Below are 16659 nucleotides of genomic sequence, written 5' to 3'. Positions count from 1 at the left end.
GTAGCTGAGCGTACCGAGATAGTTGCCATTTACTATGGAGAAGCAGCGCAAAACCTTAGAAGAGTGACTGAAATCTTCGCAGAAAGACATCCAAATGGAGCACCATCTGTAAATACAGTAAGACGAGCAATTCACGATTTCAATCAATTTGGTAACTTGCAACCTAGGTTTCGCGGATTGGGTCAACCGGATTTAGACTTCGAGAACAATGTACTCGCGTACTTTGTGGCATATCCTCGTCACAGTTGCGCTAACGCCGCTGCTGATTTGGGTTGTTCTGCAAATCGTGTGTGGAAAATTCTTCGTAAGAATCGCTATCACCCATACAGAGCTACGCTCCACCAAGGACTAATTGACGGAGACCATCAAAGACGTTATGAATTTAGCAACTGGTTACTAAATGCTGTCCAAGAAGATAGACAATTTTTGCGCCATGTTTTGTTCTCCGACGAAGCGTCATTTTCTAGAGATGGGCCCTTTAATCATCAAAACAGCCATCTTTGGTCTGACATCAACCCACATTGGGGTTTTGAATATCATCACCAGGTTCAATTTGAACGGGTCAATGTTTGGGTTGGACTTGTTGGAAACCGTTTGATTGGTCCCTTTTTCCTGCCGACGAACCTCAACGGCCAAAGGTATTTACATTTTCTACAGAACGAACTGAGTGACGCAATCGACGACCTTCCATTGGCTGAAAGACGTCAGTTGTGGTTTCAGCAAGATGGCGCCCCTCCGCATTTTTCCCGGCAAGTAACTGAGCACCTCAACAACGAGTTTCCTGAAAGGTGGATAGGGAGAAATGGTCCAGTGCATTGGCCAGCAAGGTCACCTGACCTAACACCGCTGGATTATTTTCTCTGGGGATTCGTTAAAGCAAAGGTATACGCCACGCCCATTGAAACTAGGGAGGAACTCATTAGACGAATAATCAGTGCTTGCCGAGACGTCACACCAGAAATGGTAGAGAAAGCGTTTGAGAACTTAATTGTCCGCGCACAAACCTGTGTTGCAGCCAATGGTGATATTATTGAAAATGTTTTGTAAAAATTTATGTGAATAAAATATCTGCATTTAAAAACCAAACGTGTACATTTTTTCAAGTGTGAAAACTCTACTACGTTTGTATTAGACTTGTTCCCTTTTCAATTATCGTTTCAAACAATCGTAATTTGGCTTCACCAACTTGTAAATTTTTCAAGCTCGAATTTTCACTGATAAATAAGTTGTTTTTCGTCGAGTGAACAATTTTTAAGGGTTTTCGATGACGGCCTACAACTTTATAATAGAAATTTTTTATCTCGCACCTAGTGGTCGAAAAATAATTTTTCAAAATTGGTGAAAAACATTACCGAAAACGCTCAAATTTCTCAAACTGATGTCCCCCGGTATAGAGAATTGACCTTCCAAATTTGAAATCGGTACTATAAATAGTTTTTGAAAAAAAACACTTTTCCGAGCAAAAAAAAAGACCCTGTATAATTTTTACAACGATTATTAATAAACGTTAAAATTAGTCCATTTAATATTTTTGTAAGTTTCCCTTTCGCACCCTTAGGAGAAAGTTGGGTTTTAAATTAAAAAATTGGTAAAACTAATTTATAGGTGTAAATTAAAAGTAAATAAAGTTCTCTAAAAGAAAAAAGTAATTTCTTTCGGAAAAAGGTTTCAATATTTTTAAATGTATTTTATCTTTTTATTGAAAGACTTTTCTTAAAAAAAAAAGAGCGGAAATAAAAGAATTTGATTTAATTTTATAATTTTAATTGTTATAGGTATTTTTTTCGAAAGACTTTAAGCTATTATAACTATATACATTTATAACTATAATATCTAAGAATTATTAGATTACTGGTACAAATTAGATTAACTTAATATTATTTATAATATAATTATGTGTGCAAATTAGTGGTAACGCTAATTTATGCAACGGTAGGACTATTCTACGACATTTTTTTCTAGCCAAATTTTAGCTAGGAATTTAGTAATTAATTTCAAAATTTTGAAACTCAACTTTCTTAAAAGGTTGCGAAGGGAAACTTTCAAAAATATTAAATGGACTAATTGTAACGTTTACTAATAATCGTTGGAAAATTAAAGCTATCCATACGCGTTTTTCGAAATAAATCACGTGATACCATGCTCCAAAATGGTCTTTTCCAACCCTTAAACTAGTTGTCACTATTTATTGAAATAACTTAGGAGTGTGAATAGTTTTCCATGGTCTAAATTCGCTGAGATCTATGACACCAAAGAAAACCCTGTGTACCTTCAAGAAAGGGAATAAAAATAATCAGCTAGGGGTCACAGCTAAAAATCTTTGTTGATGCGTCATTCGCCATTATTGTATCGCGTCACCTAGTATCGGTTGTAAGAATTTTTCCTTTTATCTTTCGAGAGCACCATTATAATTAGTATAAGTTTGATTTAGCTCAGAATGTAGGTCGAGTAACTTTATTAAGAGAAATATTTTACGATTTAATTAATTAAATAAATCAGGTATAGCAATATAGTTGTCAGATTCTCAATAACCGCGTTAAGAACCAAAATATTAAAAATAATAGTTGATTTTATAAAATAAAAAGTGGTCTTGCCCAACTTGTTAACATGTTGCTCTTACGTCACAAGACACAGCTTTATTAGTATATTTTGCGCACGAGCGATTTGCACGCGCGCTAAAGAAACCTATATTCCTCGCGACTGTAGCGCGCGCTAGTAGGCTTGTGGAAGAAAGAGACTGTGACGTAAGAGCAAAATTTCAACAAGAAGACCACGTTAGTTTATAAAAAGAACTATTCCGATAGACGTCGTTACCATTTCGGTGCTGTAATTGGGTTGACTTGCACGTTCTTAGTAACCTAAACATGTTCTTGATTTCATATTTTAAGTAAGTGGCCGGGGGGGGGGGGGTGGGGGCTGTAGGAAAGGTCGTCTTACGTGTGGTCGAGATTAATCCTACTAGTTCTTAATAACAATTAGGGCTTATAACATTTATACGCAAAACTTAAGCCAATTAAGGTGGTAATTGTCCATTGATTGATACAGTGCAGGAGAGAGAGGGAAAGCCTAGCCTTCGATCGGTCTGGTCCCCCCCCGGGTATTAATTGCGATATTAATCTGAGAATCTAGAGGCGAATTTATCATTTAGACGTTTTCGCAGCTACGCTTTCCCTGAACTCGCTCATTGCACGATATTGCTTTTGTTGTTTAATTTTTTAACGTTTGGATTCCATTCATTTTACGAGATAGCTTTCGGATGGTCGCGTTCAGATAATTCTATTAATTCAAATTATTCGCTTCCAATACGCTCTCGAATTCCCCGATTTAGGGCCTTCCTAAATACCCATTCTAATGGCATTTCATCGATAAATATTTCATTCTCCAATACAGCCGAGTTACTTGGAACAAGAATTTAATGTGGAAAATGACATATTTAGATAGGTTAGGTTACGATTAGGTTAGCTTAGATTAGGTAAGGTTAAGCTTAGGTTAGATTAGGTTAGGTTAAGCTTAGGTTAGATTAGGTTAGGTTAAGCTTAGGTTAGATTAGCTTAGGTTAAGCTTAGATTAGTTTAGGTTAAGCTTAGATTAGCTTAGGTTAAGGTTAGGTTAAGCTTAGTTTAGATTAGGTAAGGTTAAGCTTAGGTTAAGCGTAGATTAGGTTAGGTTAAGCTTAGGTTTGATTAGCTTAGGTTAAGCTTGGGTTAGATTAGGTTAGTTTAAGCTTGGGTTAGATTAGGTTAGTTTAAGCTTAGGTTAGATTAGGTTGGGTTAAGCTTAGATTAGGTTAGGTTAAGCTTAGGTTAGGTTAAGCTTAGGTTAGTTTAGCTTATGTTAGGTTAAGCTTAGGTTAGATTAGCTTAGGTTAAGCTTAGATTAGGTTGGGTTAAGCTTAGATTAGCTTAGGTTACATTAGGTTAGGTTAAGCTTAGTTTAGATTAGGTAAGGTTAAGCTTAGATTAGCTTAGGTTACATTAGGTTAGGTTAAGCTTAGTTTAGATTAGGTAAGGTTAAGCTTAGATTAGATTAGGTTAGGTTAAGCTTAGATTAGATTAGGTTAGGTTAAGCTTAGATTAGATTAGGTTAGGTTAAGCTTAGCTTAGATTAGGTTAGATTAAGCGTAGATTAGGTTAGGTTAAGCTTAGGTTAGATTAGCTTAGGTTAAGCTTAGATTAGGTTAGGTTAAGCTTAGATTAGCTTAGGTTAAGCTTAGGTTACATTAGGTTAGGTTAAGCTTAGTTTAGATTAGGTAAGGTTAAGCTTAGATTAGATTAGGTTAGGTTAAGCTTAGGTTAGATTAGGTTAGGTTAAGCTTAGGTTAGATTAGCTTGGGTTAAGCTTAGGTTAGATTAGGTTAGGTTAAGCTTAGTTTAGATTAGGTAAGGTTAAGCTTAGATTAGATTAGGTAAGGTTAAGCTTAGGTTAGATTAGGTAAGGCTAAGCTCAGGTTAGATTAGCTTGATCTTTGGTTTGATTAGGTTAAGCTTAGGTTAGATTAGGTAAGGTTAAGCTCAGGTTAGATTAGCTTGATCTTTGGTTTGATTAGGGTAAGATTTTTTTTAAATTATGTTAATTTATTAAAACGCAAATCTTTAGTTTGGAAAATTTCTTTGTCTCAGCAGAAAATTTTTGACCAATGAAAATAGGGAACCGTTGTATGTTTAGTACACTTCATTACTAAAGCGCTTATAAACTGATGACGTGAAAGTAGGCCTAACACTTAAAATTGCAAAGTTAAATCGGCATGGCTAAATATACAATAAGTGTATTTAACCTATATGTTGAAAGTGACTCTGTCGTACATTTATTTGAATAGTAAATTTCATTGCATTCGTAAATGTTGATATTTGGATTTTGTTGGTAGATACGGCATGGCCGACAATGCTTACCGGTCTCTGGTGGATAAAAATCATGATCAATGTATTATTATTACCGGGGAGAGTGGTGCTGGCAAGACCGGTCAGTATATATACAATTTCCAAGTCGAGAGCCTGTATTTATTTGTATGGCATTTTACCCTTTTGCAGAAGCGAGCAAATTCATCTTGCACTACATAGCGGAAGTGTCGGGTCGGTGGAAGGAAGTGACGACCATGAAGGAGTACTTGCTGCAATCGAGTACGATCCTTGAAGGTATTCACACTTCAATGAATCCGTTCCTGCAATTCTAAAGGAAGCACTAATACTGTAATACCATAAGTCTATAATATTATTCCATAAGTCTGTCACTTTGGGGGAATATTTTACTGAGAGCTAGTAACGGAGTGACGTCATCGCAAGAAGAAAATCTCCCTCTAACGAGGTGCTGTTGAAGGCTAGTGTGACGCGTTAGCAAGCGGAGGCAAAACGGTGACGAAGCCCGTAATGCAGTCTGTCTTGTGAATAGCTCTCACAGGGAAGTACCCGAGGTGTTAATTGCCGATTTTGTTCAAAGTCGGGCGTAATGTAGACCTATATGAGATATGAAATTTCCCAAAAGGAGACGTTGCACTACCCATTCGATTTGCCATGGCAACCGAAAATGTTTTTGACCACTTAAAACAAAAAAATCTCCAATTAAAAAAGCATATAATATTCTCGGTTCAAATTTTAATTACCCATTTTGTAATTTAAAAAAATTAAAATTTATGAAATTAAAAAAATTTATAGGTAGGACCCTGTAAAACCGAGAAAATCCAATGGTTTTTTTAAATCGAGATTTTATTTGTTTTAAATGGTCGAAAATATTTTCATATCTCAAATAGGTCTACATTACGCCCGACTTTGAACAAAATCAGCAATAAACACTTCGGGTACTTCCCTTGTCAGTAAAACCTTTTCATGTGAAGAATAGGAAGTGTCACACTTATCTGAAAAATATTATACACTTTTGGTAATAATAAGGGCTGGTTTTCACTGGGGCAAAAACGCCAAGACGCAATAAAACTGTGTTAGGCCTAACCCTAACGGAGATTTTTGCGTCGACGGTCGCCATCGTGGAGCGCTTGCCCGTTTGAAAAATTAAAACCAATCTTAAAGGGAAAAACCTCCAACGCGTTCTTTACGATCAAGATAGCTCGTAACAAACCGAAAATGGCAAAAGACGTAGGAACGAGTGGACAATATTTGAGTCAATTTGGGGTATTTAGGTTGACTTGTTTTGACTTAAGTATGGATTGAAATCAGGGCCCTATAAAATCATATATTTTCCAAAATCTTCTATAACTATTTTTTTGCAAAATCCCCAAAATGTCCTATAAAATCCTACAATTTTGATATTTTGCCCATTTCAAATCCCGCCACTCAGTTAAATTGCTAGATTTAGCTATACGATTAATTTCTATACAAAGTCATTCTAGTCTTCACTTTTGTTATTGTTAACATGGTTAGCTACTTGTTTATTTTTGTGATAAAATGGTTAAATAGTTTCTATTTTTTAAGTGGAAATCAAAGATTTATTTCACTAAATATACATTTAGTTTTTAAATGCATAAAGTTAGTAAATGAAATAGTCCTATAAAATCCTTTATTTTTGAAATAATTGTCCTATAAAATCCTTTATTCTTGAAATAATAGTCCTATAAAATCCTTTATTTTGAAATAATAGTCCTAAAAAATCCTTTATGCTTGAAATAATAGTCCGATATAAGTCCTTTATTTTGAAATAATAGTCCGATATAAGTCCTTTATTTTGAAATAATAGTCCTATAAAGTCCTTTATTTTGAAATAGAAGTCCTATAAAATCCTTTATTCTTGAAATAATAGTCCTATAAAATCCTTTATTCTTGAAATAATAGTCCTATAAAATCCTTTATTCTTGAAATAATAGTCCTATAAAATCCTTTATTCTTGAAATAATAGTCCTATAAAATCCTTTATTCTTGAAATAATATTCCTATAAAATCTTTATTCTTGAAATAATAGTCCTATAAAATCCTTTATTCTTGAAATAATAGTCCTATAAAGTCCTATATTTTTAGAAATATTATCCTATTTTTCCTATAACAAAATTGAAGATTTGAGGTGGGTGCCCTGATTGTAGTTGACATTTTTAGCTAGCCAGGCAAATTAGCTAGGAGGAAGGGCGTGAAGAAGCTAATAGGGGTAGGGGTTTATTCAAGGGCTTATAAAGAAACGTATTGCCATATCTCATAAGCGCTGAAACGTTAAATTAGATGGGGAAGAAGCGAAATTTCGATAATATTTGTTTCTTTCTTGATCAGCTTTCGGGAACGCCAAAACTGTCAGAAACGACAACGCCTCGAGATTTGTAAGTCCAAGATATGCTCTATAGTTCATTATTTCGTGTCTCTATCCGCGCATTGGTAGTTTTGGAAGTACATTTAAGGAACGCTTTACACGACCAATAATACGTACTATCATAAATATATAAATTAACTCGTAGTAGAGAAGTATTCCTTGTAGTCTTCTAAGTCGTAAAATTTTCCAAAAAATTATCGAGGCTTTTTTTGGGAAAATATGCCGTATTTTTCCGATGAAAAGAATAAAAAAGCTAAAATTGTTCGCAAATTAAAATTTTGCGGCTTTTTCGCCTTATTTGGTCGAATCCAAAAGTAAAACTAAACTTATAGACTTGTCTGGAATAAAAACCCTTATAAAGTAAAATATGTTTCAATTTATTATTTTCCCTCAATTCGAAAAATTTAACGGAATAGGAATCTATTTAATAATCAGTTAGGCGCATTTTTTTCCGGAAAATTAACAACTCTACTTCATTGAAACATGTACCATCGCAGCCTACTGTTAAGACGTACGTTTCGGAAAAACCAAATACCTAACTTTCTAAAACTATTTAATCTGGAAAATATATAACTGAATATTTCTACTTAGCATAGCTGTACAACTTAATTCAGTCAGGCTCACCTCAAAATTTGGTTAAAACTCTTTCAGTTAAAAAATTAAAATAGTAAAATTTGTAGGACTCTTCTCGGATTCTGAACTAAGAGGCTCAACTGTATCTAGATAATTTAACATTGGACTCATCCACCGTCATAGTATACTACAGATGGCGCTGTATGCTGACGCCAAAACGGCAACACGTAGGGTAATAATTTACACCCTACATTGAAGCACCCATTATGAAGATATCCACAGAGATTTAAAAATTGTTATTGGATTGGTGTTGGTCCATTTGATCGAAAAATATGTGATCGACAGTCGATCATTATACGTTGCAATTGATCGAAATTCCATTTGATCGAATCCCATTTGTCATTTGTTTCATAAGATCGAACCTTCAAATGATCGAATACTATTTGATCGAATACTATTTGATCGAATTCAAAAGTATCTATAGTACCAGTTGGTATGTTTTTATTTTACCGAATGTCAATATGAAGTGCAGAAGGAATAATGATGGAATAATTCATTGCTTAAGTGTAGAAGGAATAATGATGGAATAATTCATTGCTTTAACTGTATTAAGCCACAAAGATGAAGAGATTTTTACTTTATACACTATATGATGGAATTTTTTATGACATCGACGATAACGGCCCGTTGTTTTTGATATATATAAATAGGGTCAGGTTAGGTTAGGTTAGGTTAGGTTAGATTAGGTTAGGTTAGGTTAGGTTAGATTAGGTTAGGTTAGGTTAGGTTAGGTTGATGTACGCGCGCCGTAGGCGCGTATGCACCGTTGTATACGAGGGGTCTGACCACGTTCACGGCCCTTCTATTGCTAAAAATTAGGTACAGAGTTCGTTTTTTTTAATAGGTCTTTCTATTAATTATGTCCGATAGAATATTTTGTTTTCTACGTCACTGCGCTTAGGTTTTTTTTCTGTATTAGAGTCTACTGTATCTCATTCTGACTAGATGTTGCCTTTTCGATTTACTCCCAAAAACTAGTAGTTTTACCCTACAGTAGCTTTCGATCAAATTTCGTTCGATCAAATGCCACTCGATCAAATGGAAATTCGATCAAATGGGACCCGTTCGATCATTTGGGAATCGATCAAATAGACTCAAACCATTGGATTAATGGTGTCTTTTACAATAAAATATTTAACTGGACTCAATTTCCCAAGGCTCATAAAATTATAGGAAAACTAAACCTCGATTTAGTCTCATCTGAAGAAAAGTTAGGGTCTCGGCTCAGTTCTTATTTTAAACACCGTATTTGTTGGGCTCATTTTTAAAGAACCAGGTCTCAAAATCACTTTTTAGCTCAAATTGGACACGAATCCGTGCAGCTTTGTTAGGTAATTTAATTTTAACAATTTATGTCATTGTTCGGAGTAAAACAGGTAGTGATGGGGTTTTGTGGGAAAATAGTTCGTTGGAACATGTTACAATCTTACGTTATAATTGAAAACTTCTCACGAATGAGTTATACAATATACTTCTGTTAGTGTGTCTCGCGTGCTAAAGGTTCTTTCAAAACCATGGTTGTTCTGCTAAATAAATGACCGTTTTAGTAAATCGACTAATTCTTGTACTAAGGGAAAATATCTGGACGTGGAGTTTGATTTCAAAGGAGATCCGATGGGTGGAGTCATCACTCATTGTAAGACTCACTTATTTTCTCACTTTAGTCCGTTAGGTTTACTTTTGGTTACACTTAAAGCAAGTGGCGGCTCTATCAAAAAAGTAAAAACACGTTTACCAAAAGGCTTCTAGATGGCAGCACCTTTCGGGACTAAAAGCGAAAGGCCATCTATTGGCTTCCCGAAACCACGTGTTTATTAAGTTAATAATTACGTGATTCCGAAAAGCCAATCAACGCCAGAAGTTCCCAATTTGCCACACCTTTTAGGCTAGATTTTGATAATTATTCAACTTGTTTTGATAATAACGCTAACGACATCTAATGCGAAAGAATGCAACTAGACTGGAGGCGCCATTTGCTTTAAAGCAACTGTCGGCTCTATAATTGCCACCTGTATTATGACAAGACCCTTGTTATTAGAGATGGCGATGAATCTATCCGATTTTTTTTTAAAAAACGACTTTACTGGAGAGCGTGGTGCCATCTATTAATGGCAAAGGAAGCTAGATTCAAAATAACGAAACAATAACGTCATCAGAGAACCAGTGTAGAGTATTATAATTAGACAACTTATACTATAGCTAGTGAACTTTAACCTAAATTATATATCCCATAAAAAATATATTGTAAAAAATTATAATAATTTAAATTATCATAAAATTTACAAACGAACCAATGAACGCGAGGGGTACTCTTATGTCCCGCCTTTTGGTGAAAATATAGCTTAATTATCTTGTTTTTATTTCGACGCTAGCGACATCTGTTGAAAATAGAGCTACCTCACGTCGAGCCGACCCTTGCTTTAAACAAATAAAAATAATAATAATAATAATAATAATCAGCTAGGCTAATACCGAAAGAACATTAATAATTCCCTCTTGTTTTTCGTGGACGCTGCATTTTCCGTGGACAGATCTCTTGGATAAGGCAAGTAACCAATAGCATACCCCACCGGGAAAAAATCCGAAACCAAGTTGACCTATTCAATATTTAATAAAAAAAAGGAGCTATTTATAAATCCGTTGCGAGTTTAGATATAGCCAAGAATGTATAGAGGTTAGCGGATAATATTTAGCTTTTATGAATCCCGGAAGATATTATCCTCCTACACTGACAAGGTGTTTCTCCCCGATTTTTTTCAAACCCGGGGGTTAAGTACACCTTCCTGTACCTTGAAAGCTCCTAAAGGTAAAAGTTTCAATAGCCATTCATTTTGCCATGGCAACCAAACATGTTTTTCACAACTCAAGTTTAAACTTCCTTATGGCAAAATCACGGATTGTAAACCCTTACGATTTGACCGAAAATTTATTGATTTTACCAATTTTTATCGATTTTACACCATTTTATCAATTTTACCCAATTGTTTTGCCAAAAATTTTAATTTAAAAAAAATGGCAAACCGTGATTTTCCTATGCTATTTTACCAGAAGTTAATGAACCTAAGTTGTCGAAATAGCACTCAGAATCGGGGGGCGTTTTTCTTATGAAAATGATCAGAAAATCGAGTAAAAAAAAGCATAGTTCCATCCCCGTCTTTTGACGCGATAAATTGCACTTGGGAATTGTGGGTATAGCTATTTCTATGTATAAAAAATGTTTTCTTAAAAACAAAAGCGCGTTTTTTTCGGCCTAGGAGCGCGCAAAATTTCAAATTCGAGATCGAAATGTAACTTCATAAGGAAAACGCCTCCAACATGAGGAGTATAGCAGTCTGATAACTTTGGTTCATTTACTTTTGATTTTACGAAGATAAAGTTTAAACTTGTGAAAAATATTTTTGGTTGCCATGGGTTAAACGAATGGCTATTGAAACTTTTCCTTTTCGGAGCTTTCAAGGTACATGAAGGTCTTCTTAACCCCCGAGTTTGAAAAGGGGGAAAGATGGCGCGATGAAAGGTGGAAGGGGAGTGGTTTTTCTTCCGGAGATCATGAGGCGAACGGGCTCACCCGAGCACATTCTTGATCTAACCATAAATAACATAATAACAATAAGTATGACCATTAACGATATTTACAACCAAAGTGATTTTCATAGTTATTGCGTAATCAAGATGTTTTATCAACATAGAGCCCTCTAGTGTCTAAAATACGCGAGACTTCCGCCATGCCGAAATATCTGGTTCCCGATAGATAGGCGGAATATTAGGCTAAAGTGATAAAAATTAAAAAAGGTTTTTCTCGGCGCCACGAGCTCGTGTTTTTTTAATAACGCGTGATTCGCACGCGGGCTTCGAAACAAAGCCAAAGCCCCTCGCGACTCCAGAACGTGCTCTCCGATATTAGGCTTAAATTTGTATCAAAAAGTGGTCATCCAAAACGGTAAGTCGCGAGTCCAAGTCACAGCTTGAAGAGAGTATCAGTGCCGAAAAAAGGTTCGGTTAGAAAATTAGCATTAAAGCAATAGGAAGTGTCATACTTATTGTTATTATGTTACTTATGATCTAACTTATAACGCTCAAAGTATAAAAAAGGAGCTTCCTAACGAATTCTTGATTGTAAAGGGGGGTTACAATTTATCGCTTTAATGCTCTCTGTACAGCAGCCAGCCGCTCAGAGATTATCTCATTTTCTTGCTAGCAAAAGCGGCCCAAATATTTCATTGATTTTTCCCAGCACCTTTTTATTGGAGAGGCTTTCGTCTAAGACCCCAAAAAGAAAACTGGCCGATTCCAGTTAACCCGATAGTGATAGACGAAAGCGGGGTATGGGGTGAAAGTTACGTTTAACTCTATCGAATTAGGTATCAGGTTGCGATGGATGGTAAAGGCATACACCCATTTGACCTTTTCAGAATTGGAGTTTGTTGGGGCGAAGGGGAAAGGGAATCAGAACCATATGCCCTCGTATTGATGTTTTTCTTTATCTTTTTGCGCTCGTTGTTTTACGATATTTTGTATTTCTCTCGCCCTTTTGTTTGTTTTTCATATTTCGCGGACGTGTTTGGACCGGAGCAGTCTCGGATAGTGAGCCAAGCTCAGGGTGAAAGGAATTTTCATATATTTTTCCAACTCATTTGTGGTGCCGACGTACACTTGCTCAGTAAGTTTTGCATTTATAATAAAAATTATTTGGTTTCTTTTCGCTTGTTCCGGGATTTCGGAGTAGGGTGAGAAGTGCAGGGTTCGTACTCAACCTGGAAAACCTGGAAAAGTCAGGGAATTTCAAAATGTTTCCAAAAGGTCAGGGAAAAGTCAGGGAATTTTAAAATAACCCCAAAAAGTAAGGGGATTTTATGATGTTTCCAAAAGGTCAAGGAAAAGTCCGGGTATTTTAAAATAACCCCAAACAATAAGAGAATTTTTAAATGTTTCCAAAAGGTCAGGGAAAAGTCAGGGAATTTTAAAATAACCCCAAAAAGTAAGGGGATTTAAAAATGTTTCCAAAAGGTCAGGGAAAGTCAGGGAATTTTAAAATAACCTTAAAAAGTAAGGGGATTTTAAAATGTTTCCAAAAGGTCAGGGAAAAGTCCGGGAATTTTAAAATAACCCCAGTAAAGTAAGGTAATTTTAAAATATTTCCAAAAGGTCAGGGAAAGTCAGGGAATTTTAAAATAACCTTAAAAAGTAAGGGGATTTTAAAATATTTCCAAAAGGTCAGGGTAAAGTCCGGGAATTTTAAAATAACCCCAGTAAAGTAAGGTAATTTTAAAATATTTCCAAAAGGTCAGGGAAAAGTCCGGGAATTTTAAAATAACTCCATAAAAGTAAGGGAATTTTAAAATGTTTTCAGAGGGTCAGGGAAAAGTCAGGGAATTTTAAAATAACCCAAAAAAAGTAAGGGAAATTTAAAATGTTTCCAAAAGGTCAGGGAAAAGTCAGGGAATTTTAAAAAACCCAAAAAAAGTAAAGGAATTAAAATGTTTCGAAAAGTCAGGGAATTTTAAAATAACCCCAGTAAAGTAAGGTAATTTTAAAATGTTTCGAAAAGTCAGGGAATTTTAAAATAACTCCAAAAAAGTAAGGGAAATTTAAAATGAACCCAAACAAAAATCGGACAAATACATTTTTTTTTTTACATTTTACCTAAAAAAACTCATTTATTCTACAAAAATGTTCAGGGAAAATTTGGGAATTTGGCCAGGGAAAACCTGGAAATGTCAGGGAATTTAATTCTGGAAATTTTGTACGAACCCTTAAGTGTAACGCTATGACGTCATTTTACTCCGTTTCTGTGGTGGCGAATAGTTTGAGTCGGAGTTAAAACGTTTTTCCAAAATGGCTGCCTGTGGCCTTTTAAGCAGAAAAATTCTGGCTAGCAGACGACAAAATCCGAATTACTCCTTTACAACTCCTTTGCAGAAGGAGTAAAAAGAGAAGTAATTATCATCCGCGGAACAGGCGAATAAAACGTCTCAGGGTAAAAAGAGTACACTTTTAGTCCGAGAACAGGCGAAAAGAAACCAGCGCTAAGACAATACCCGGGGAACCAAACAGGCCAAAGTTAACTAGTGACTTGTGATGGCAAGTCCTTCATGCGACGCAATCCCTCAGCTCTCACACTTACTATTACCATTATCCTCAACAAGTTTTTATGGAAGGGGGAAACCGAAGAGCTCGGGGGAAACCCTTTTATCAAGCAGGGAGAGAGTTTACACCCAGTGCCACCGAACCTGGCTTTTCTTGCTGCGAGGATTCACTACCCCACTGTATTAGGCGGTAGTTGGTTTGTAGACGGTAGATTGAATCTGCACATATTTACGGCCAAAATATATTCGTAAAAATCCCGTACGGTCTAGAAAAAAATTATTTTAGAAATCTTGAAATCGACTTGGACCCAAATCAGTCTCAAAATCGCTAAATCAGCCTTAAAAAAAAGGAAAACCACACGCCCTAAAATCTGAAAAACAGTTTCTGAAAGATAAAATTGAATATTTTCGGTGTCAACTGCATTAATAATACGATAAATACATTCGATAGCAAAATTTTACAATTTGATCTTTCGAAACCGTTTTAAAACCGTACGCAAAATTGGGAATTTTTTTTTATTAAATATTAAATATTTAATATTAAATGCTAAATATTATAAATTCAATATTAAATATTTTGATTTATTAAATTAATGTTCAAGATATTTGAAAAAAATTCAAATTTAAATTTAATATTAAAATATAGTACACACAATTATTGTGTGTACTTAAATGTCCGTGACATCTTGTTACCAATGACCAGCAGTGGTGGTTCTGGTCTTTCAGCGTATGTTTTCGGGGTGGATTTCCATTATTTACGCTCGCCATATTTCCCAGTTGGGCGCGGGAGAGATCAGGCCGCGACCTTTGGCTGCGGGCGGGGCGGACGCGGCTGCCAGGAATAAATATAAGCAACGAACCAAAAACAGGGCGTGCAGGGAAGCGCACCAGCCAACATTGGCCGAAGCTCCGAAATGATGTATAAGCTAGAGACACTCTTTAATATAAGCCGCAATTCAAAACCGTAGCGGAAAATAACGCGAGTTTCCCGAGATTAATTTCAGTCTCGAATTGTATATATCTCCGGAATGGCCGCTAACGTCGCTGCTTACAAATTAACGTTTTATCCCGCCCTCTATAGGTATAAATAGGAATGAGAGTTTCCTCTTACTCCGTCCTCGCAGCAATAAAACCACTAATCCCCTTAGGAGACGCACTCTACCTCCGCATCCCCATCTTCATCCTTTTGCTCTAGCGCTTCTTTATTCCATTGTCCCAACGCATTCTTAAATAGGAAATATTTGGTCGAAAGGGGAAGTCGTTGAGCCTAAATAATAAAAGCCGGAGAGAAGTTTCGGGGTTCTCGGGTGTCCGAACGGGTGGGGGCAGGCGGAAGAGTAGTCATTAGGTTTAATGACCGTCTTGTTGCGGTATTTTTTTTCTCTCATTTCTCCCTTTCGTGGTGTATCTGCAGAAAGCCTCAAGCTTCAGAGGAATTTGGAGAACTACAGCATCCTCCGGCAAGGCCGATGTATTCAGGCCGAAAATATTGATGACAGGTCGGGATTCCTAACGACGAAGGTAAATGCTCATCCTCGCTCCGATAGACTCAAATGATTCCGACCGTTTCCGAAAGCTTTTGAATCGAATCCAATCGCTTTATTTTGAATAGTGATAATCGCTTGGATTTATATCCGTTTAAGTTGACATATGGGGCTTACATCGTTGCCTACGATATTATAAAGGCCCTTGCACCGTACATTTCTTCAGTTAATTTCTGGAATTTTAGTTCGACAATTCGGGCCGCTAGTTTCTAGGCAACGGTGAGGTTTTAATTTTTAAGAGTTAAAGCAAATGGCAGCTCCATCATTGCCACTTGTATTATGATAAGGCCCCTGTTATATTAGAGATGGTCATGAATCCATCCGATTCTTCGAAAAACGCGACTTTACTCGAGATTGTGGTGCCATCTGTTAATGGCAAAGGAAGCTAAAATTCAAAATATCCAAATGATAATGTCGTAAGAGAGCCTTTGTCGAGTGTAATAGTTAGACAACTTACTCTATTTAGTGTACTTTCACCTAAATTATATATCCTATGTAAAAATATTGTTTATAATTGCTGTAATTTATGTTATTGAGCAATTTACAAACGATCCAATCAACGCGAGGGGTACCTGTAAGTACCGCCTTTTTGATTTCGACGCTAGCGACATCTATTGAAAAAAGAGCTACTTCACGTCGAGCCGCCACTTGCTTTCAGACTAGCAAATGAAGATGGCAAAGTGAAAACTGTTGCATTATAACTCATTCCGGGTGGAGTTTTCTATTTTAGCTATTCTACGTAATTTTATTTCCCAGAATTTAAGAAAAAGAAAGGTCCAGATTAGACCGCCATCTCTCGTGAATCAGAAGCAAAGACACAAGTAGTCGCGTCGTTAAAATGTACCACCACCTTGTTGTGATTCAAGCACAGGCCTTTGTTATATCGTAGACAACGCTTACATCGATGGTTAGAATTTTGTTACGGAATAAACTTCGAAAAAATGGGTTTTTACTTCGTAATGAGAGGCTACGTCAAAATATTAAGAATTTTGCTTAGATATGAAATAAATCTAACGCTATTTTAATTTTGATTGACCAAAGAAGGTAATCAAACGTACAATTCTAAGTATTTTGAATCAATTTATATTTGGGATTTTCCAAGGTTTTACACTTACAAAGGAGACTACCCGAGGTGTTTATCTCCGATTTGGTTCAAA

At 35.9% G+C, this 16659-nt stretch overlaps 1 protein-coding gene across 1 annotated transcript in view; it reads left to right on the top strand.

The window, feature by feature from the left end:
- The window catches only part of Myo95E (Myosin 95E), an 86724-nt gene that overhangs the window by 46010 nt on the left and 24055 nt on the right, over window positions 1-16659 (top strand). The window contains exons 3-8 of the mRNA XM_090176135.1: window positions 4865-4959; window positions 5028-5132; window positions 7203-7249; window positions 9445-9591; window positions 12448-12532; window positions 15373-15479. Of these exons, the coding sequence (XP_090032261.1) occupies window positions 4865-4959; window positions 5028-5132; window positions 7203-7249; window positions 9445-9591; window positions 12448-12532; window positions 15373-15479 (586 nt within the window). The remainder of the gene's footprint in view (window positions 1-4864; window positions 4960-5027; window positions 5133-7202; window positions 7250-9444; window positions 9592-12447; window positions 12533-15372; window positions 15480-16659) is intronic.

Source organism: Leiobunum rupestre, chromosome 5, assembly GCF_980474605.1.
Source record: "Leiobunum rupestre chromosome 5, qqLeiRupe1.1.hap1, whole genome shotgun sequence".
Classification (NCBI taxonomy): Eukaryota; Metazoa; Arthropoda; class Arachnida; order Opiliones; family Sclerosomatidae; genus Leiobunum; species Leiobunum rupestre.
Note: the sequence above shows the minus strand (reverse complement) of the source record. Positions and strands in the feature narration are given on the sequence as shown.